At 46.5% G+C, this 23,015-nt stretch overlaps 1 protein-coding gene across 9 annotated transcripts in view; it reads right to left on the bottom strand.

Annotated features, from left to right (window-relative positions):
• Positions 1 to 23,015, bottom strand: part of ADGRD2 (adhesion G protein-coupled receptor D2) — a 67,862-nt gene that overhangs the window by 24,165 nt on the left and 20,682 nt on the right. For all 9 annotated transcript variants that reach the window (XM_084650547.1, XM_084650554.1, XM_084650551.1 and 6 more), the window contains 10 exons: positions 21,911 to 22,025; positions 20,520 to 20,625; positions 20,133 to 20,188; positions 17,968 to 18,094; positions 17,542 to 17,645; positions 16,673 to 16,775; positions 15,559 to 15,712; positions 14,618 to 14,751; positions 13,719 to 13,834; positions 10,564 to 10,684 (listed from right to left, as the gene is read on the bottom strand). In XM_084650547.1, coding sequence (XP_084506673.1) covers positions 10,564 to 10,684; positions 13,719 to 13,834; positions 14,618 to 14,751; positions 15,559 to 15,712; positions 16,673 to 16,775; positions 17,542 to 17,645; positions 17,968 to 18,094; positions 20,133 to 20,188; positions 20,520 to 20,625; positions 21,911 to 22,025 — 1,136 coding nt within the window. The remainder of the gene's footprint in view (positions 1 to 10,563; positions 10,685 to 13,718; positions 13,835 to 14,617; positions 14,752 to 15,558; positions 15,713 to 16,672; positions 16,776 to 17,541; positions 17,646 to 17,967; positions 18,095 to 20,132; positions 20,189 to 20,519; positions 20,626 to 21,910; positions 22,026 to 23,015) is intronic.

The raw sequence follows: 23,015 nt of genomic DNA, 5'->3' as shown, positions 1-23,015 counted from the left end.
GTTATACGGTGAGGGCACAGGACTGACAATCGGGAGGTCTGTGTTCTACTCTTCCTGCTGCCACTGCCTTGGGCAAGTCCCTTCACTTTGTCTTGACGTCCCTGTCTGTAAAATGGGGGTAGCACTTAAACCAAGTACAGTTAGTCACCAGATGTCAAAGGAGATTTTGGCCTTCTGTAGCAGCTGCCGTACGCAGATTTCAAGCACAGCTCAACACTCCCAATGCTGTTGGCAGGAAGGTCCCTACTTTAGAGACGTGGAGACTGACATGCAGAGGGGTAAGTGACGTGGTCAGAGCACAGAGCAAGCGAGTCAGGAGTAGAACCCAGGAGTGCTGACGTCCTGTTTGCTGTCCCAGCCACCAGACAACTCTCCCCTCCCCTCGCTCAGCCATATGCCACGTGAACTCATGCAAAGCGAGAGCCACTGGGCATGCATTATGGCACATGGCACACAACTCGTTTCAGAGACTGTCTCCTCCCATCTCCTCCGCAACACAGCACAGAGAGAGGAATCAAGTATCAGCACATCACCCCAGGACCATAGCAAGTCAAGCTCAAACCCAGATTTCATAACGTATTTGGTTGGCTGTGATGGGAGGGGGAGGCAAAGGAGTGAGTCTTGGGTGATAAATTCTGCAGGATGCCATTTGGGCGGGGAGCTGGGAAGAGAAGAGTGGGCTGTTCTGAAAGTGCCCCATGATTTTTAAGAGGCCAGAGACCCTGCACATCTTTGCCTAGACGCACTGTTAAAAAAAAGACCCCCTGGTTAGGAGGTTGAGGTAGACCACTTGCTAGAGGGGTTTTCAGTTTGGTAGCTGGACCAAAACATTTTTAAAAATTTCCCTCAGGTCGACCCAAACCAATTTTTTTTTAAAATTTTTTGGCAGAATGAAAGTTAAAAATAAAAAGTTAATTTCAGTCTGAAACACATATTTTGTTTAGTTTTTGAGGTTTTTTAAATTTTTTAAAAGTATTAAATAAAACTTAGTGAAATTCCAAAATTAAACATCTTTCCAAAACTAAAAGGTGAAACATTTTGTTTTGGAAATGCCAAAATGAACTGTTCCCACATTTCGGACTTTGTGTTTGGTTCTTTGACCAAAACAGTTCGCTGATGTTGATCCAAATTTGTAAATGGTTTCGGCCAATCTGAACCTGCATTTATCAGTGAAAAAATGATTTGTATAAAATGTTTTGCCCAGCTCTAGTTTTAACCCCTAAACCTGCCAGAAGCTCCTACCCCAGCTCCCCGCTACAAGGCAGAGGTCCCACTGCAAGTCTGGTAGGTGCAGAATGGAGGGACGGGGGGGAGGGAGGGGGCAGTGTGAGCTGCACTTTAACGGTAGAAGAGCTGCATGTGGCTTGCGAGCCACAGTTTGGCCACCCCGGTTTTACACTGTAGTCAAGTCACCTTTTGACCTTCTCTTTGTTAAGCTAAATAGATAATGCTCACGTTTCCTAATCCTTTAATCATTCTCATGGCTCTTCTCTGAACCCTCTCCAATGTATCACCATCCTGCTTGAATTGTGGACACCAGAACTGGACAAAGGATTCTATCACATCAGTGCCAAATACAGAGGTAATATAACCTCCTTACTCCTACTTGAGATTCCCCTGTTTGTACATCCAAGGATTGAATTAGTCCTTTTGTTCACTGAGTCACACTGGGAGCTCACATTCAGCTGATTATTCACCATAACCCCAAAGTCTTTTTCAGAGTCACTGCTTCCCGGCTAGAGTCACCCATCTTGTAAGTCTGGCCTGCATTCTTTGTTCCTGGTTGTATAACTTTATATTGGCTTTATTAAAACACATAGTAAGGCCCAGCTTGACAAAGCCCTGGCTGCGATGATTTAGTTGGCATTGGTCCTGCTTTGAGCAGGGGGTTGGACTAGATGATCACTTGAGGTCTCTTCCATCCCTAATCTTCTATGATTCTATGATTGTTTGCTTGTGACCAGCTTAACAAGCGATCCAGACCTGTCCTCTTCATTATTTTCCACTCCCCTTTTTTATGTCACCTGCTAACTTTATTGGTGATGATTTTATGTTTTCTTCCAGGGCCTTGATAAAAATGTTAAATAGCACAGGACCAAGAGCCTGTGGGACCCGACTAGAAACACACCCAAACAATGATGATTTACAATTACATTTTGAGAGCTATTAGTTAGCCAGTTTTTAAATCCATTTAATGTGTGCCATGTCAATTTCATATCATTCTAGTTTGTTAATCAAAGTGTCAGCATGGTACCAAGTCAAATGCCGTATAGAAGTCTAAAAATATTTCATCAGCACTCTTACCGTTATCAGCCAAACTTGTAATCTCATCAAAAAAAGATATCAAGTTAATTTGACAAGATCTATTTTCCATTAAGCCATTAATTATATACCTCTTTTAATTCTTTATTAATTGAGCCACATATCAGCCACTCCACTACCTTGCCTGGGATCAATGTCAGACTGACAGGACTGTAAATACCCAGGTCATCCTGTTTATCCTTTTTAAAAATTAGTACAACATTAGCTTTCTTCAGGTCTTGTGGAACTTCCCCAGTGTTCCAAAACTTACTGAAAAATCAGCATTAACAGTCCAGTGACTGCCTTAGCCAGCTCTTTTAAAACTCTTAGATCCAAGTAATCCAGACATACGGATTTTACAATGTCTAACTTCAGTCATGGCTGTTTAACATCCTCCTCAGATACTACTGGAATGGAAACAGTGTTATCATATGATGTGACTACATCATTTGTTTTTTCCCCAAATAAAGAACAGAAATATTATGAACACTTCTGCCTTTTTTGCATTATTATAGATAATTCTATCTTTTCCATCTAGTAATGGACTAATACCATTGTTAGGATTCTTTTTTTCCTAAGATACTTTAAAAATTCCTTATTCGCTTTAACTCTGCTGGTCATAGAGTTCTCCTTGTGTCCCTTTGCTTCCCTTATCAGTTTTCTATAATTCCTAGCTTCATGATTTATATTAAAAATGGTCATCTGCCCTTTTCTTTCATTCATTATATATTATGTTTCTATTTTTATAGCTGCTTTCACCTCCCCTCTAATTTAGGTCTTTTTAAAATCCATACAGCCTTCTTCCTCAATTATGGGGGATTGTGGCTTTTTGGGCATCTAGTAAAGTGTTCTTAAACAATTCCCAATTATTATTAATATTTTTCTGATTAAATTCTTCCTTGGAGCTGATTTAGCTCATATTTGCTTTTAGCTTTGTGAAATTGGCCTTTTTAAAGCACCAAGTCTATCTGTCACCGGTCTGGACTTTATTCTGTTTGCACATTATAAATGTGATCAAGTCATGATCACTTGTACCTAAGTGACTATTAATTTTTAGTTCTATGATCAGTTCCTCTTCATCTGTCAAGATGAGGTCTAACGCGGACCTCCCCTGTGTTGGATGTAGCACTTTTTGAGTTAGGAAATTATCATCTCTATTATTTAGAAATTCCAAGGATGTTTTAGTACTGGCAGCATGAGACAATTGTTTTACATTCAGGGATGCCTCTGTGTGTGCACCACTTCTAGAACGTTTACAGACTGTCGCCGTAATAATATATGTTGTCCAGTCAAGCATCTCAAAGTGTTCAACCTCAGTGAATTTAGCCTCAATCCCCCCACCCCACCGAAGTATTATTGTTACTAACCCTATTTTATGGATGGGGAAACTGAGGCATAGAAAGGTATAGAGACTATTCAGCACCACAAAAGGAGTCTGGGATAGTAATGTCAATGGAAGCCACGGCTCATGACTCCCAGGCCTGGACCAACCACAGGACTATCCTTCCTGGCTCCTAGGTCAATAAAGACAAAGGCTGCTATTTGGTGTTATATAAAACACTCCCTCATAAGGCAGTCACCTTTACCCACCGTTCTGGCATTTACCATCTCTGACCATATTTGAAACCATGAGTGAGCATGGAAGCCATTGTCGGTGGCCAGCCAGTCTTCTAAGTAACACGCCAAGGGCAGCAGTTAACACAGCATGGCAGCCTGTAACACTGCTCGTCAGTGGCTTGTTTTCTTCCTCCACTGACTGGTTAGGAGAATGATTAGGTGGATTTGGCATTGACATGTGAACTAACCTTGAAGACAGATCTGAATTTCCACAGACAAACAGAACACAAGTCAACAACAACAAAAAGTTGTCTGCTACCACATTGCTACATGAATAAACAAATGCACTTTAAACGCAAGTCAAAGGTGATCTGCTGAAGAAATCTTTTTGAATAGGCCAAGCAGCAGAGAGATTGAAAAGTGATGTTATCTCTGCTTTCCCTTTACTCTGTAGCCTTCTGGTCAGGATCCCAACTCCTCCTCCTGGGTAATCTTCTAATTAGAATGACCTTACTTGGCATAGGGGAGAAGGCAAACAAAGACAATATATTCATGAGCTAAACTCTCCGGGCCCCACTGTTTGACTGTACTGCAAGCAAGGGCGCCTCTGCTGTGATTTATGACAAAGTGATTACAAAGATGTTTTTTTAAGAAGACGACAAAGAAAGAAAGGGGAAAAAATAAGCAGCAGCTTGAATGGAGACTGGAGAGAAAAAAGTAGCTCTGAACTAATATGAATCTTGCCCCTTCAAACACCATTCAGTGCAGCACTCAGCTTCCATCTCACTTCAGCAGTGGAGTTTAATGTGATTCATGATAGATGAACTCTCAAGAAATTTGTCATCCTGAGGATGGCATTTAAAAATGTAGGGATCATCCCCTTCATCCCTGAACTCTCTGCCGTCACTTGAAAATTGTGACCTAACTGTGGCTCACAACAATGGACTACAGCACAGTGGCTAGTGTGAAATGAGGATGGCAGACCAGTTCCCGGTGTGCATGACACAACAGCCACGGCTAGGCAACCCTGTTTCTGGTGTAACCAGAGAAGCCAAAGGCTGAATAGGCCACGGAAAGCAAACTCCCCTGGCACCAGCGGGGTGACCCCTTCCAGCCAGGGATGAGGCACATTAGCAGTGCACAATGAGGAAGCGGGTGCTGCAAGTCCTGGGGATAAACAGAGGAGGGCAGCCCCGAGGGCTGTCAGATCTGGCCACGTCCATGAGAGCTAAATGAACACAAGAGCGGAACCCTCACCCCCTGTGCCCGCAGAGACACAACAAGGAACTTGGGGGAGGAGCAGGGGAAATGCTATCCACAGAACAAGGCTGCGGGGAGGCAGGCAGGACAAAGTGAGATTCCCCACTAAGCCCAGGTTCTCCACACTAGCATTCAGGAATGAACAGAAAATTACCACAAGCTCTTCCATAGTGCAGGCCCAGGACAGGGTGTTGGAAGAGGTTAAAATGCACACAGCTGGGAAGGACAGCAGGACTCTGGGGCTCAGCATGGGACCAGAAGCGGGACTCCATGTTTTAATCTGCTTCCCTCCATTTACTTACACAGAGACCATACTCTTTAATTCTGACCGTTCTGAAGGGTTTTGTCCCAGTTGGGAAATAGGTTTGTTTTAATCTTACATCTAATGTGGATTTAAAGAGTGCTGGTGCTGTTCTCTGCCCACCTCTGAGCTACACCTTTACAGGAGTGAGGTTGGAAGGAGACAAGAAGCATTGACACTATATTTAATAACAGCCGACAGGCCTCCTGTCAACCTCCCGACATCCTTAATAGCAGAAACATGGAGAGGTGGCCTTTGGCTGGCCTTGGGCCTTCACCATCTGACAGCAAACGGATGTGCGTTAGCAGCACCTCACAGCTGGACAAGCTCCAGCAACAGGCAGAAAATTCATCTTGCGCACGTGGCAATAATGGCTTCATTTCTGCTACTGGAAACTTGGAGTCATTATTGAAGTGAAACCTGCCAAATATGCCAGAGTTAGGGGCCACAGGCCTCTCCCACCCCACATCACAAAGATGCCATCAGGACCATTTTCTATTTTACAGCAGGAAAAAATTAAATAGACATTGAAAGCCTTTGAATCTCAGTCATCCAAATTTTGGATTCACGATACAGGAGTCAGCCAGGCTGCTCTCTTGGTTTCCAGTGCCTCTGATTTTGGAGTCATCACAGAGCATTCGTGAAGGAGTTTGTCAAGTGCATACATGAATGTGAAGCGCAGAAGGATGGGAACTGCCATCTGGGGCCATTTCATTGTTATTATTAGAGCTGGGTGACATTATTCATCAAAACCTGCTTGGGCAAAAAATGCAGATTCTGTGAAATCAAAACATTTCACTAATTTATGTCGATTTTGCCAAATTCTTCAGTAAAAAAACCCATAAGAATTCTTTTAAACAAATCAAAATGTTGTGTTTGGACACCTTCTCAATGAAATGTTTTGATTTTTCCATTCAAATTGACTTTTCATTTAGAAATTTTCTTTTATTATATTTTTTTAATTTCAACATTAAAAACTACTCAGAATTGAAACAAAATGTTTAATTTCAGATCATTCAACCTGAAAGGTGGAGGTTTATTCTGATTTTTGATTCACCAAAGCAAAACTGTTTTCAATTCAACCTTAAACTATTTTAAATATTATTCTCCCCACCCTCATGCACATTATAGAGCTGATCCAATGCCCACTGAAGTCGATGGGAAGCTTTTTACCAATTTCAATAGGCTCTGTGTCCGCCCCTTCATCCAATTTAATTTAGGCCCAGATTCAGGTAAGTATCACTATTTGGCACAGCACTGTGTGTTTAAAATTAGGAACATGCTCAAATATCTTCCAGAACTGGAGGTCTTAGGGCCTGGAGAAAGCCCATTAAAATCAGCGGGAATCTTTCCATTGACCTCAGTGAGGTTTGTGTTACGTCTTTGGTTTGCAAGCTCCCCAGGCTAGAGATCCTGTCTTCTCTCCGTTGGGGAAGGGCCTCTCATCTAATAACAATTAACAGTTGCTGTCTCTTAATAAAGAATTCCTCCCTTTATCCATCCATAATTATTTCTCTGGCCAGCGTCAGGACCAACTGTGCTTCTGTGCTTCTCTAGCTCCATCTACAGCTTCTTTCTTTCCAGGTTTAGTAAGCCTTTCGCACACCATGTGGCTGACGCTTTGAGACACATTGTGGGCCTGCTGCGTATTCTGTGACTTTACTCTGCTCATGATCTGGGGATCTGCTTTGACGCCAGGGTCATATGAATGGCTATTTCTCAGCTGCACTGAGTCCAGGATTGCAGAGAGCTGCTGGCTGTTACATTTCTAACAGGACTTGGTACCATTCTCTTTCCCAAATTGGGGCTAGGAATGGCCTTAAATTCCCTTAAGGAAACCAACAAACTTGTGACCCCAAGAAACAAAATTAAATATGGTTTTCAAATAAAGTTCGTGGTGTGGTTCCATTCTCTCTTGGGGGACTATTATTATTATTATTAGTTATTTGTACTGCAGAAGTGTTTGGGACTCCTGGTCCGGGACCAGAACCCCGTTGTCCATGGTGCTGTACAAACACAGCAAAGAGTCAGTCCCTGTGGCCTGCAGACCAAGTCTGATCTGTGGCATCCCATAGCCAATGCCCTAGACACTACAGTGCCCGCACACGGTGCTCCACTCTGAGCACAGTGGAGGCTGCCATTTCCACAGGCTGCACTTCCAGACTCAAGACGATGGCAACTGCAATCTATTTGTGGTACAGGTTTCAGAGTAGCAGCTGTGTTAGTCTGTATTCGTAACAAGAAAAGGAGGACTTGTGGCACCTTAAAGACTGACAAATTTATTTGAGCATAAGCTTTTGTGAGCTACAGCTCACTTCATCGGATGCATTCAGTGGAACCTCAGAGGTGCCAATGAAGATCTGGGCCCATTGCACACAGGCACTGTGCAAACCCATCTTGAGACACGGGCGCTGCCCTGCAGAGCCTACAGACAGCACGAGAGGAGAAGCAGCAGCAGGGGCAGGCAACATGACATACCCAAGGTCACACAGCAAGTGAACGGCGGAGTCAGGAATAGAATCCAAGGTCTCCTGACTCCCAGCCCAGTACCGCAGCCACTAGACCGCAATGTCTCAGTTACTCCATGTTATGCAAATCAGATCCATCCCTTGTGTTCCTAATGCAGCCCTACTTGGACAAAGTGTGGGCATCTTTGGGATCAGCTGCAGGACCCTTCATGATAAGGTTTTTAAGGATGAAGTGTTTTAGTTCAGAAATGTACTTAATTCCTAATAACCCAGAATGCGAGACATCCAGGAATAATGTCTGTTTAGCCACAGTTAGACACCAGGGAGAGAAGTGCTGGGCCAGACATCTCAGAGGGTTGTATGTGGACCATCCCTGATGAGCACTATTCTTGATGTCAGTGCTGGAGTTCATAGTGTGTGTAGGAGTTAGGCTTGTTTCACTGATGCAAGCTGCAATTAGAATGTCTGCCTCGGAGCTTCATTAAAATGAAACGTTACACAGTAGTAAATTCTCCAGTAAATGACCAAAACAAAGCTCAGATGAGATATTTTATGAGGATATAAATTTAGAAGAGTCATTCCAAAGCCATGATTTAATGTCAGGAAATCTAATTATGAGAAACAAGATTTAAACGGCAAAACCGTAACACCAGTCAGCCAACCCAGAGATTCAGGGAGTGGGCTGCAGGGAGCGTTAAATAAACACTCTACACAGGGCTGCATTTCACACCTCGTTATTATTTACTTAGGTTCCTCAGATGCTGAACGAGAGCTTGGAAAAGCCCACTGGTTCTCCAGAGGTGACAAATGCCTCTGGACATTAGAACAGAGATGGGACTTAACTACCCAAGGTACATATCCCACTGCACTTATCCTGAACACACCTCCCATTCTGGAGGAAACAGCTAGCTTGTCTAGTCTGCAGAATTCCCTGTGTACTGTCTCTCTTGCACGGTAACCCTACCAGTATGACAGAGTGAGACCTGGGCTGGGACAGTTGGTGCCTAGCACCAGCTGGCTGGGCACAGTCTTCCTGTGTGATCACAAGTCTCTCTGTGTTTTAGTTTCTCACCCGTACAATGGGAATCACAGCACTTACCTATTTCATGGGGTTAGAGGCTCAGATTCCATGGCAATGGAAACCATATAACTACCAAGATAAAGGACTTGAAATAATTTCATTTCACTAAAGCTGTATTTTGCCAGGACTTTAAAACAAACACAAGGCAGTACTACTGCACCCAACGCACTGTCCAGAAGCTGGGATTGGATGACAAGGGACGGATCACTCAATAATTGCCCTGCTCTGTTCTTTCCTTCTGAAGCATTTGGCATTGGCCACTGTCAGAAGACAGGGGACTGGGCTAGATGGACCATTGGTCTGACCCTGTATGGCTGCTCTTATGTTCTTAAACTGATGATCTATTATATGGATGATGAGAAACCATCACAGTAGTCTAAAAGCTGCCCATAAAATGTCAGATCTCCAAACCTGGCTTCCATTTTTTACAGGTGTAATTTTGCAAATGCAACAGATTTTAAGGAAAAGCACAAATAAATTATGGATGAAAAAGTGTGCTCCCAAATCCACATGCCTGGTTTGAAAATTAGGCCTTAATAATGACTTAGTCCTCCTTCTGCAGGTTTTCTGATGACTGTGGTTCAAATGCATAGAACAGGTCAATGGAGATGGGTACTCTAATTGTAATTTAATGCACCATACGGCAAAGGCACTGAGAGCCATGGATCGGCCCCTTTCTAGTTAAATTGTGTGAGTCACACCAGGTAAATAAATAGGTAAAGCTGTTGGTTTGGAATAATACAATTAAGTGCAGCAAGGAATATAAAACTTTGTTCAACTCCAGTTCAAGATTTTATCAAAATGCAATTAACCACCAGGCTTTTGTGTGTTTTACCAGAACTCGAATACTCTGGTGATAAGCATGGTGTAAGAACCTGGAGAGAACAGAACTGAAACAGCCCGAAACAAAAGAACTCTATGTGGGGTGGGTGAGATATTAGGAAGCAAAAGGCATTGCACCAGCCAGCGTGCAGGTGGGTTTCTGCCTTCTGCAAGAAATCTGCTGCTCACTGCACCAACTGAGTCCCTGTGCCCCCGGTAACAGGGCAATGGCCTCGGTTCCCAGCTGTCTGTTTAGAACTGCTTCATGCTGCAGCAATGTGCTCTGGGGGTATGCACACACCTCCCAGCTGCAAGCCCCATTCATGTATTTCTAGTGTCAAGACACTGCAGAAGAATCATCAGCTGGAAATTTATGCCACTAACCACATTTCATTTTAACCCCCACCCGCCGAGCCCAGGACCCTCAGGACATTGGGGTGTCTGTCTCCACTCAGAAAGGGAGATTCCTTTGCTCTCTGATGGTGTCTTTACCTACACTGTGCTGAGACAGAACCCTGAGGAGACCTACTGAGAGTTTTAATCTTGCTTACCAAGGGACTAAGTTCCTTAGGCTTTTTCTTGCTGGAGAGTGTCCATTCCCCATGGTGCCTTCTCATGCCCCCTCACCCACAGCATGCCAGTTCTTAGACGGGACTGGAGAAGCCGGGTCGTTCATTCAGTGCCTGACAGACGCTAGTAACCTCAGCCAGGGGGCTCTGACTCTGAAAACCCTTGGTGCTCCAAGCTTCCCAGTCACCCGGGCGGGGCCTTACCTGGAGGGAGTTCAGCACAATGAAGACATGAGCCCAGATGATGCTGAGGTGAACCAGGACCCCACACACCCACGTCAGGCCCAGGACTGGCAGCAGCACCAAGATGGGTTTGGCCATGGCCCTGTTAGAAAAAGAAACTCAAAGTGACTTGAGCTCATGGCAAATCTCCCTCATTTGGGAATGGGGGAAACATAGGAGAGCAGGTGAAGCAGAGGCTCTGCCAGTCCCGTCCCTGCCCTGCCTCTTAGCAGCATCCATCTACCACTTCTCTGGCTGCATCTCCATCCTGCTCTGCAGGCATCCTTGGGTCACAGTACTCCCTGCTATTTTCTCCGGCAGGCTGCAGCTCCCGCCGGGGACCTGGGAGCAAAGCCCTCCCCAGCATCCAGCCTTGCTCTCTCCCTGGCTTCACCTCGGGGCATGACTAGAGGGTTTTGCCCTTGTCCTGCAAAATAAAACAGCTTTTCGCTTTGATCTTATTGCTGGGCCTTTCTGAGGTTAAAGGCAATGTGAGAGACAACAGCTCTGGAAAGACACCTTAGTTTGAGGGGACATTGGCTGATGCTCTGATGTTTAGATTCTCCCATTTCGCTGCTGTGGGGACACCCTGTGCACTACAGAGATCTCCTCCCCTGGAGCATTAGGCTGTCCTCCGGGGCAGGGGCAGGGAATTGCCTTCTACAAGGCAGCACAAATGGCTCCCCCCAGTAACTAAGCTGTGTGCAGCGATCTGACATGGCAAGAGGGAGGGGCCAGGAGAAGAGGTTGTGAAATGCTTTGAAAACATAATGTAGCAACCCCAGAAAGCCAGAGGAAAAATGCCGCATGCTTTATCTCCCAACCCCCGATCAGCAACCCCTGTTCTGTATTTATAATTACAAGTGAGCTATAAGGGAACTCTTTGACATCATTAGACACAAGAAAGCAGCCAATCTCCCCCTGCTCGCCATTGCCAAGAGGGCTTCTGTATTTGTTTTATTAGTATGTGTGTGTCATCCTGCCCTCCAACACCACCCTATCTCTGTGCTTCTGTAAATTTAGTAAAAATTATTTAGGCAACTAGAGGAACAATGTGTGTCTAGCAATGGTGACTGGCGCCGGCAAACAACAATAAAGATTCATAAGGAGTGATAAAGTAACAGCTTGAACAGCAGTTTTTAAAATCTCTTTGAATTAACTGATTACTGGAATCCATGTTCCATATCCTTCCCCATGCATGTCACCAAAACCAAAGCCAACTCTCCAGACAGGCGCTTATATGGACTTAGTGCTATAGTATTCGAGAGCCTCCCAAGTCCTTAGGGATTTATCTTAACAATTCCCCTGTATTATCCCTATTTAACATATGGGGAAACTGAGGCACAGAGCAAGAAAGTGACGTGCCCAAACTCACTCAGGAGGACTGTGGAGGAGCTAAACAGGATCTCCCAAATCTCAGTCCAGTTTTTTTAACCACAGTACCTTCTTCCCTGCCAGTCCAAGTTTCTGGTGTTCCATAGGGTTTATGCAGTGCACACAACTCATGAACAGAACAGCCGTGGCTGCTGACTGTGCCCATATAAATTTTGTGCTCCTGAGGACTGACAGATTACAGGGCACCCAGGAGAAACCAGGAGGAGTTTGCAAGACCAAAGGCAGGCCAGTTTCACTCCTGCCCCAGTCTGATTTCCCTTCCTAATTTTTGGGTACCAAACTGAACCTCAAAGCTTTCAAGTTTCATCCATCAGCAAAATAAGATATCACATAAATCTCATTGAAATCCATTAAGACCCAAATGGCTGGAAGGAACTTTGTTTCTGTGGTAAATACCTGCAGAATAACAGTGAATTCAAATGCTGAATGATGGATGTGACTGAAACACATGACTTCAGGACTTCAAACTGGACCTACCATCAAAGTGCTAGAATCTGGTGGGGAATCTTCTTCATCTGCTAATCTTCAGGGGTGAGAAATGTTTAAAACCCAAAGAAAAAGATATGCTGGGAGAGTCAAAGATGCTCGAGGAAGATGCCCAAATCCCATAAAATTGGATGTCTAATGCCCTTAGACTCCTTGGGCATCCCAGACAGAGCCACCATGACTGCCTGGATTAAGGTTTGATAAGGTGTTTATGTTCCAGCAGCTGAACCAGTCTGGCAGCACTGGTAGAAGAACTTGCTTAAGGAACATGGGGCTCAGTTCTGCTGGCACTGGCGTCAATTAGAATTTAACTCTGTTGAAGTCAACAACTTACAATCCAACCCGTTGTTCCCAGGATGCATCTCTGATGCTAGCAGCCAGGCAGGCATACCATAAAGTACAATAAAATGAATGGTGTGGAGAAAATGAATCAGGAAGTGTTATTTACACCTTCACATAACATAAGAACCAGGGGTCACCCAATAAAATTAAGACAGCAAGTTTAAAACAAACATAAGGAAGTACTTCTTCACCCAATACACAGTCAACTTGTGGAACTCATTGCCAGGGGATATTACGAAGGCCAAAAGTACAAGTGGGTTCAAAAACAATTAGACAAATTCAGAGGTCTGTCAATGGCTATTAGGCAAGACAGTCAGGGATTCAACCCCCATGCTCTGTGTGTCCCTAAACATCTGACTGCCAGAAGCTGGGACTGGACAACAGGCGATGGATCACTTGAGAATTGCCCTGTTCTGTTCATTCCCTCTGAAGCATCTGGCACTAGCCACTGTTGGAAGGCAAGATACTGGGCTAGATGGACCATTGTCGTGACCCGGTATGACCACTCTTATGTTCTTACCCTTTGATTTCAATGGGAACTGCGGGTGCTCCCCACCTGAGTCACTTTGATTTTGGAGCCTAAATGTGGATTTAAGAGCCTAAGTGTAGGCACCCAGGTATGACAGTGTTGGTCCTACTTCCTGGTGTCCCATTCATCAGAGCATAGATTGCTGACCATAGATTGTTGTACTGCTTCTGAAATACTATACAGATGAAATGCATAATTACTCTGGAGGAGAAAAATCTGGATAGCGTTCCTGCCTTTAGAAGCTGCTGTTACTCACAGCATGTGGCCATACGCCAGATCCTTCAGGGACAGAACTCTATCCAAGCCCAATAAAGACTTCACAATGATATCCAAGCACAACTCAATGCAACCATCGGCATGGAAGTCAACTGCTCCCCTGACTCACCATATCTGGATTCCAATCTGTTTCTCCAGGCCGCTGCTGGGGGTCAGCATCTTTGACCTCCTCCGTGCACTGGACACTGTGACCATCACCACCCGGAACAGCACGAAGGTATTTACCTTCAAGTCAGAAAAGAGCCACTAGCTTTGTGCACCAGAACAGGCTTTTGAATTTTTAAATGAGCTCTAATGGGGCAGGTATCTCTGCTGGGGCTTGCATGCAGTTAAGTTTGCATCTTGTAGAATGATCAGCTTGTGGGATTCTTGAGGCCAGTAAACAGCTCAGAGCTCGATTTGCACAAGCGTAATATTTGCAAAGGTCTCTGTACAGACCCCAGTCCAACAGGTTCATTATTAGATGTCTACTGGCTCTGTTACCTTTGAACATTTCACCTTCCTCTAGCATTGCTTTGTTGTACTATGATGGTGGAGTCATTAAAAGGACACAAATTTTACCATGCTGAATTGGCCCTTTGGACTATCGAGTCCAGCATCCTGGCAGACGGTGGCCAATACTCTATCTACTTATCCATCTTTGTAATGTAACCTCAGCATAGTAACTAGTATCTTCTGCAGAGGTATTAGATGATAGGACTCCCTCCAAATACAATAATACACCTGCCTATCTAACTGTACAGTGCTTCATGCACAACTGCAAACATTGCTTTAGTCATTTAAAGAGCACTTGGCAGGAATTCACCCCATGTACAGGGAGATGTTTGGACCAGAATGGGAATAAATCTCAGACACTATAAACGCCACCATCTTCCTAGATTAGGAAAGATCTTTGTGTAAGATCGTTGATCCCTTTGGCTCTGGCTGACAAAGCTCAGTGCTGCTTTCCTAAAATGAAAAGTAGAAATTGCTTCTATCTGGAATTATACAAAAGGATTTGACGCTTACCGTCAGAACAAAGAGAACTGGCCCAACAAACGCCCAGATTATATCGGTCTGAACGTTCAGCCAGCAATGATGGTCTGCCACGTACTTGTTAAATGAAGTTGCCAGAGTCACACCAACAATAACAACTGGCAGGCCTGAAAAAACAGGAAAACTGAGGACAGCAAATGCCAAATCTGCCATTAGCTGGTTAGTTGTTTTAAACATATAGGGCCATATCTCCAGCTGGCCTAAATCAGAGTAACCACATTGACCCCAACAGAGCTGCACTGATTTACACTAGCTGGGAATCTGGCCCATGCTGTGTAACAAGACTACATTTTATATCCTACGCACTTTATTCTCTCATTCATAAAACATTCCAAAGCTGTGTCACAACACATGAGCAACTTACTCCTAACAAGCAGTACAATCAAAGACAAACAATGCCAACTATTTTGCCAAGTTGTCTTGTATCCTACCCACTATCTGAATTTGGCGTCTGTCTCTCAGCATAGTCACACAAACACCAGACACTCTTACCTGAACCCCAGTATAGTCACATAAATTGCACGGCCCTCATCCATTTATTCCAATAAATGCATCTCTTTCCAGACAGAACTATTTTCAGGTTTCTAGAACCACCTGCCCTGTTCAGTGACGCTCTCTGATAGCAGTGAATCAGCAGAGTCTTCCTCTGCAAATACTTTGTGTTAATAAAACAAAAGGTTACAAAATAAACGAGACACTTGGCTAAAATTCCAGCATCTGCTAGTTGACATTTAAAGGTGGGAGAGAATCGGTGAGTGAGGCTGGTCCCCAGTAAACCCCCAGGTGAATGCAAGCTCGTCAGACTTTTGACTCGATATCAGTTACACTGAAATCTTTTCTATGAGGACTTTTAGTTTGAGAGAAATTGATGCACTATGTTCCTGAGAGTAAGACACAGATGGGTTTCCATTTACCCCAGCCAGTCACATAGTAAAACTTCATTCTCCTGTCTTCACTCATGTTGACAGCAACCACTTTGCTCCACAGGAGAAGCCCTTCTACCAGCATCCAAGAAAAGGCTGCCATGAAGAAGAGGTGGAGGAAAGCTGTGACAGCAAAGCACAGTACCTGGGGAAAGAGAAATTTCAGACAGTTCAGTGAGGTGGAGGCAGGAATCTTCTGCCAAACTCTGCATAGTGCAGAGTGAGGAATGACTCCTGAACATGCTGCAGAATATTTGCCCATTCAGGCATTTAAACACAAATGATACCAGGACGATTTCATATAACTATAAAACAAGGACATCCAGACTGTGCTTTGCCCAGCTGAGAGCTACAGAGCACCTTGCACCCAAAGTGCCTGACAAACTGATTTACCAAAAACACCCACAAGTATCACTTCACCCACCATAGAAACGTAACCAGCTCTTAGGTCAAAGGCAGGCCTTGAACACTCACAACAATGCTGTGTACCAGAAGGGAAGGAGAACACTGTCGCTCACTGAAAGTACTGGGACAATTTAAGCAGAGAGAATGAGCCAAACTCATCCCTGGTGTAATTGCCCAGGTCACTAAGTTCAAGAAGCCAGCTGAAGTAAAAGATACTGAGGTAGCTTAGAATGGGCCCAGCACCTCTAGCAGCCCCATGGTCCCCAGTGCTAGGACACTGGTCCAGCGCATTCCTGGGGAGGAAAGCACCACTTCCTACAGCATCCGGATTTTCCTTGGAAGTCTCTCCTGCAAGTACTGACCAGTACAGTCCCTGCTTAACCTATGAGGTCACAGCAGGTGGTGTGATCACAGGCTGGTATTTTATGCCACTTTACATGGCAGACTCTTCCTGCAGGATTCTCTGGGTTAAAAATAAATATAGTTCCAGGAGTGGGGAATGGACTGTTCCTACATATGGTGCAAAGCATATTCCTAAGGGCAGTGTGATCCTGATTATTCCTCAACACAGATTACAGGCAGTCGTTAATAAACGAGACTAGTCTTTTGTCTTAGGGGCTGTAGCCACAATGTCATAGCAAACAAGAAGTCTGGCAGCATCTGTTACCGGGTGAGATGAGATGCCTCCTAGCCTTCTTACCTGGTTGGTTTTGGCCAATTCACTAAACATGAGCAGACCTTCAGCTGCAGCTAAAGCAAAGATCAGATTCTTGTGCACGGTTGTTCTTTCGCTCTTAGGAACGCTGAGGAAGGGGAAATGGAAAACCTTGGTCATTAAAAAGCATGGCTGGATTCGGTGGCAGCTGTGCGCGATTTTCTTACTAGCCACTCGTCAGACCATATGGATTCCACCGTGTGGCCTTTGACCTCTCTGCTGCTCATCACAGAGGTGCAATTCCCAAGAGAGTGGAAAGCATGGGTGAAAAGAGGAAAAATACTTGATGCTCTTGGCAGCGCAGTTACTCTGCCACTCAGGGCTTATTCGGTGCCCACTGGCCCTGGTCAGTGGCACTGTCAGGGCCCCCAAGGCACTGCGGGTTTTATTCCTTATAAACCTTCTCAGTGATCTGTCTCCCTGATGGTTTTTGGAAATGGTTTTTCCTTTCACAGCAGTTGCAGCAGTGATCTTTCTACAGTCATATTTTAAACAATGAATTCCAGCAGCCTTGCATTCATGAGCACCTGTACACTAACAGTGTGTGCAGCCTCCGCTCACAGTGACACCCACGACAAGCAGTCGGTGTGTGCACCCAGCCCCTGGGAACAACCCTGTGTGTATAGCTCTGTGCTTCTGGACTACCCCATTAAAAAAACAAAAACAAACCCAGCACTGGTGAGCAAGCCTGCAACAACAAACCCGCTCCCCCTACACTCAGCTTTTGAACAGACACAGCCCGCTGGAACAAAATGGCTACAGCTGCATAACAGGACCTAATGTGCATTAAATACCACACACACACACACACACCAATCTATAATGAATGCTACAAATGTCTAGGTTCTTCTTACCCGACTGCCAGGAATAAAATGAATGTAACAATCAGGGCACAGAAAGAAACTCCACATCCAATAAACGTCAGGGTCTTCAGAGTCAGCTCCTCTTCTGAGCTCCTCTGTTCCAAAACAGATAGAAACACGTACTGTTTGCAGCAGGTTTCAGAGTAACAGCCATGTTAGTCTGTATTCGCAAAAAGAAAAGGAGGACTTGTGGCACCTTAGAGACTAACCAATTTATTTGAGCATAAGCATTTGAGCACTGAATGCATCCGATGAAGTGAGCTGTAGCTCACGAAAGCTTATGCTCAAATAAATTGGTTAATCTCTAAGGTGCCACAAGTACTCCTTTTCTGTTTGCAGCAGTGTGCCCATCACCATGGTCAGATACTCATGCCTGCAGAGTGTGCCCAATCATTTCATGAGATTTTGCTTATTTACCTGCACTTCATACACCTGCAACAGCACTGCAAAGTTGGTGGTGTGGTTGCAGAAGCAGGCTGTGGATTCCAGGTGAGACATTATGATGGAGCAGCCTACAGTGGACCACATTCCCCCGGTGTCTGGGCTAACGTGGAGACAGAGGAAAAAGTACATGGAAATTATCAGTCATCCCAAGGGAAAGTCAAAGCTCCGAGGAGAAATTCACATTCCCAGAGGAAGCAGAATTGTGTTGAGGAGTGATGGGGTACTGAGGACATAGCTCAAGAAGCGGATTTCACACAATACAAACACCCTGCTGGCCAGGATACCTCAGAGATTCAGCAGGAACGGAGACAAGCTGTGTCTAGATGAGGAAAAATAGGCTGTGTTTGAATACGTGTTAACTCATATGGTTTTAAGCAGGATTTTGCATCTCATGTGCACTGTGCAAGTGGTGTTTAGAAACATGTTTGTTGAGCAGGGTATTGCTGAGGGGAGATGAGGACACCCACAACCAGCTAACATATTTATAACCATGACTTGCCCTGTCTTCACCAGGCACAAATTCTGCTTCAAACTATATAAATGAACCCATATTAATTACAATTTTTCCAAACACATCCTACATTCCTGCTCCAGACAGGGCCCAAGCCACCCAGCTCTCCCGCATGTCCATGTACTTAGTGGATCCACAAACGTGTGTGCTGTGTTCACAGTTTGCCAGGAAAGGTAAAACTCCCATCGATGTCCACCGAATCAGTTCTGTGCATCAGCCGCAACACACTGAGCCTGTGACATGAACATGGCTTGGGGAAGCAGGGTTCTGCATTCAGATGATTTAATTACAGATCCATAAAACTTCACTGTCCCACTGCCATCACCCCAGTGATGTATAGTAAAATACACACCCCGGTGCCAGGCAGTATTTATGAAGTGTTTGCACCCTGCATTCCTGCAGTGCTATAACTCTCAGCCCAGCCCGTCTTTGTCACAGGCAGGAACCGTAATTAACCAGAGCTTTATGTTTTAGTCTCTCATATGCCATGAAAGGTCACTTGCTTGTGAGTAACTTTTCCAAAGGAAATCATCCCAGGAGAGAACTTAACTGCAGCAGGTCTGGATGTCAGAGCACAGAGAGACCTGGGATTTCTAATGCGGCAGAGGACAGAAACCGATTTAGCTAAAGGCTTGCTTCACCAACAGGTTGGGTTGTCAACCATTTTGCTTCAAGGGGCCAGTGCTCTCAGCGTCACGTCTCTATCCTCGCTGGATCCCTGGTCACAAAGGCAATGGGGGCTTGGAGAACTCTGTTTGCGCCAGGCCACTCCCCCGGTGAGCATGTTCTGTACAGCATAAGCTGTGCGAGAAACGCACGAGAGCAGACTGAGCTCACAAACTGGGCACCACACAGGCTAACAGGGTTTACTGAGTAATTCACACACCTCCTGGATCTGCCCTGGATTTAGAGCATCGAGGGGGCTGGACGTGCTGATTCCTGGCTGTCTGAGGTGTGAAGTTAGTCAGAAAAGCCAGTGCCCCTGTTTTTTGATGACTGTAGACATGTGTTTCAGTCTTGCTTAGGACCTGACCATCCTGAACTCTTATCCCAAAGATGCCAATCCCCAGCACGCCTTCACTGACCCGACAAGCAGTGTACACTCCTGGCCCGCAAGTGGGATGGGGAGAGGGGAACTCCCAGTTCCAGAGATGTCACTTGCGGGGTTGATGGCTTTGCCCAAATCAGTCAGACTCTGGGCCTCAGTTTCTCCATTTTTAAATTGGTCATAACAACAGTTCGTTACTTCCGAACAGCAGCAGTGGGGAAGAGCTGTGCGGGTTCATTGCTGAGCGTTTAGGAAACAAATCAGACGAACGTGACCCAGGAGGCTTCCAGTCCCACCCCCTTGAGAAGAGTGGGAGGACTACGAGTTTGGCCAATGTATTCCCATTGAGACACCTTTAAATGTAGAGGGAGCTCAAACAGGCTTTGACTAAGCAGTAAGGAACCACTGAGCTGTCCACAGTAATGTTAGCACTGTGCCCGCATATCTTCTTTGCAAGGCAGGTCTGTTTTTGCCCCATCTCTGCAGGGAGAAGTGAACTCACCCACCGGGTTATTTTACTGGGGGGGGGAGGGGAAGAGGGCAGCTCAGACACTGTGAGTTTTAATTGGGAAAAGGCACCTGATGCTGAAGTTCCAGAAAGCGCAGCTCGGTTCCACAATCTTGTCAGGCGGGACCTGCAGGCAGAGGCGGAGAAGAGGCGATCAGACACTCTAGGGCACGCTGCAACTTGACCCATGCGCTAACCCAGGCCTGTTCCCCGCCTTTGGTTGCTAGTCTCACACCTCCCCTTGGAAGCTGTCTTGGGTCTGAGATGAGTCAGGGGCAAACTTTGGAAATTTTAAATTCAAAGGGAATTTGAGTCCTAGGAGACAGCTCGGCTCAGCCTCCCACTGTCTGCCCAGCTTGCAATGCAGTCCCTGTCTCTGGGCTATGACTCTGCAACGCAGTCTTTGTTTGCTCTTGCTTTCTTCCATCATGGACAGGAGAAGCATTGCCCCAGGGTACCTGGGTGCGGTGCTGCAGGCGATAGCGTACCGATGTGCTGATCTCCTGGTAGTCGCTGCGTAGAACGGATGAAATAATGGCGGAGCCCACCTGTGTGCTCAGATACCTGGGGACAGAGAGATCCTTCACAGCAAGCAGGAGAGCTGAGCAGTGGGGTCATTTCTTAAACTGATGAATAAAATCTTTGGGAAGATCACTGACAAGGAAACAATTATCCCAGGGCGGGAGCCCCACTGCTGAAACAAAGGCAGCCAATGGCTTATCTAGCCTAGTATCCTGTCACCAATGCAAAAGCTTCCAAGAAGGCATTGCCTCTCCATAATGGACCCATAATGGACTTCTGCCCTGGCTGATGATGATGTGTTGATGTACCTTAGCTAATGTACCTGTAGATGGTTTTCTTGCTCATATTAATATCAGATCCTCTTCTAAACCCTAACTCCAGGCTACCTCCCAGGGGCATGTGCCATAGATCAGTTATATCCAGGTGATGTGAGACACAGCTGGGCTGGCAGCCCGGGCAAGGGGAGCTCAGGGTCTCTGTCTATCAAGCAGTGACCATTCCAGCTGACACCTGGGACTGGAGTGATCAGAGCCACCTGCCCTTTGCTTCAGGGCGAGCTGTTCAGACATAGGCACAGAGATCTTTAGGACAGAACATATTGGGGGTTAGCAGGCAAACGAAAACCAGGCAGCCCCTCCCCCATGGCTAATGTAAATGAGGCTTCAGGTTAAATCATCCCAAGCCAAGGAGCAGCATAAGTAAAACTGCAAAAGGCAGGAAACTAGCGAACAGCTTGCCTGTTGGAGGTGACAGGCTGCTGTCCCCACCTAGTGCTCAGAGAGCTCCCAGGAAAACAGCCAGGCACACGGCCGGCGAGTGCTTTGCTCAAGCCACTTTCCAGCCTGGTGCCCCTCCAGTGTCTGCGCTGCCCCAGCCCCAGGAACCTCTGCTTCAAATTCAGCCACCGAACTGAGGTGGGGACCGGGCCAGTTCTTTCTGGATGCTGTTCACTCATCCCAGTGAGAGGAGTTCTCCGCAGGCTCGTCCATGTCCTTCTGCAGTGGGCGTACTGCGCAGGTAACCCTGCCCAGGAGAGGACCGCCTCTGGGTCCCTCAGCAGAGCCTTAGCTACCAGCCACCGTAGAATGGACTAGCCTGCTCCCCTCTCTAGTGCAAGTCCCTGTGCCCTGGGACCAGAGTCTATCCCTGGCTTTGGGAGACATTTGCTGTGCAGAACTAGTGGCTGCATGTGGCTGCGGCAGCGGGAGGACCCCCAAAGCACTGATGCTGCCGTGGACTCCCGGGGCCTGGCCAGGTCTGACTGGCACATCCCCGGTTATCAGGGGCAGGGGGAAGCAGTGCAACGACCAGGCGAACGCGCCCTCACCTCCGTCCTCCGTCAGACGCGGCCCCATCCTGGAACACGGTGCGGCTCCCCGCGAGGAAGCACTGGAGGGAGGAGTAGCCGTACCACGTGTTGATCACAGTGACTCTGTGGAGACCTGAACAGGAGACAATGGAGTGGGAGAAGCGAAAAAGCCTCTGCTCGGTACTCCTGACAACGCCACTCGGCTTGCTGTAGGCGCCAACGCTCTCCTTTGGAGTGGGCCAGCCCGGGGGCACGGGCAGAGCTGACAGAAACTCACCCAGGTCGATGCACAGGGGGCCTTGGCTGACAAACAGCCATGTCCAGGGTTACACCCTCTGGGTTCACCCCCTTGCAACTCCCTTTGAGGTTTAGTTTCAAACAAGCCCAAAACTTCGAGACAATGGCAGAGTCTCACCTCTGTGATGGTCCCTAGTTCCATCCCGTGCAATGGGAATCACAGAACACCCCTCCCCCACAGGGCTGTGGCAAGGACAAAGTCACTAACGACTGGGCACAGCTCAGACGCTCTGGTGATGGAAGCCAGCCACGGACCTATGAGAGACAGGCCACGTCTCAGCTGGCCTTATGATGCCAGAGAAATCCTCGTGCATAACATCTCTATTACCGCTTCCATTTCCCCTCCAGCAACTGCCTCACGAGAGACAACTGTGCCTGGGGCGAAGGACGGTCCGTCTCTGGTGCTTGCTGCAGAGTTCGTATCCAGGGAACTGGCTGGCTTAGGAGATGGGCAATGAGGCCAGTGCTACCAGCCAGGGCTGTACCCTAATGGGGCGCGGGACAGAAGGGATGAATCAGTCACGTCTGGGACCAACCCATCACTTCCAGGACCGACCGCGCTGGCCAATCGCGCCGGCCCACGGGGTCCCCCAAAGCATGGGGCCCGGAGTGGTCTCCCCGATTCACTGTACCCTAGGGATGACTCTGCCACCAGCTTTGACCCAACCCCAAGTTGTGACTGAAAGTCATTCACCCGGATGTGGCTGTTGGGTGAGTTGTGTGCCAGAGCGGGTCGGTCTCAGCTCCGAGCAGTCACACTCCCTATCACACAGCCATGCCTGACAATGGTGAGCCCCCAGGCTGTCCACCACAGCAGTGAGAAGCT

Source organism: Lepidochelys olivacea (genome assembly GCF_965140295.1).
Source record: "Lepidochelys olivacea isolate rLepOli2 genome assembly, chromosome: 16".
NCBI classification, from domain to species: Eukaryota; Metazoa; Chordata; order Testudines; family Cheloniidae; genus Lepidochelys; species Lepidochelys olivacea.
This window is presented reverse-complemented; position numbering and strand designations above follow the sequence as displayed.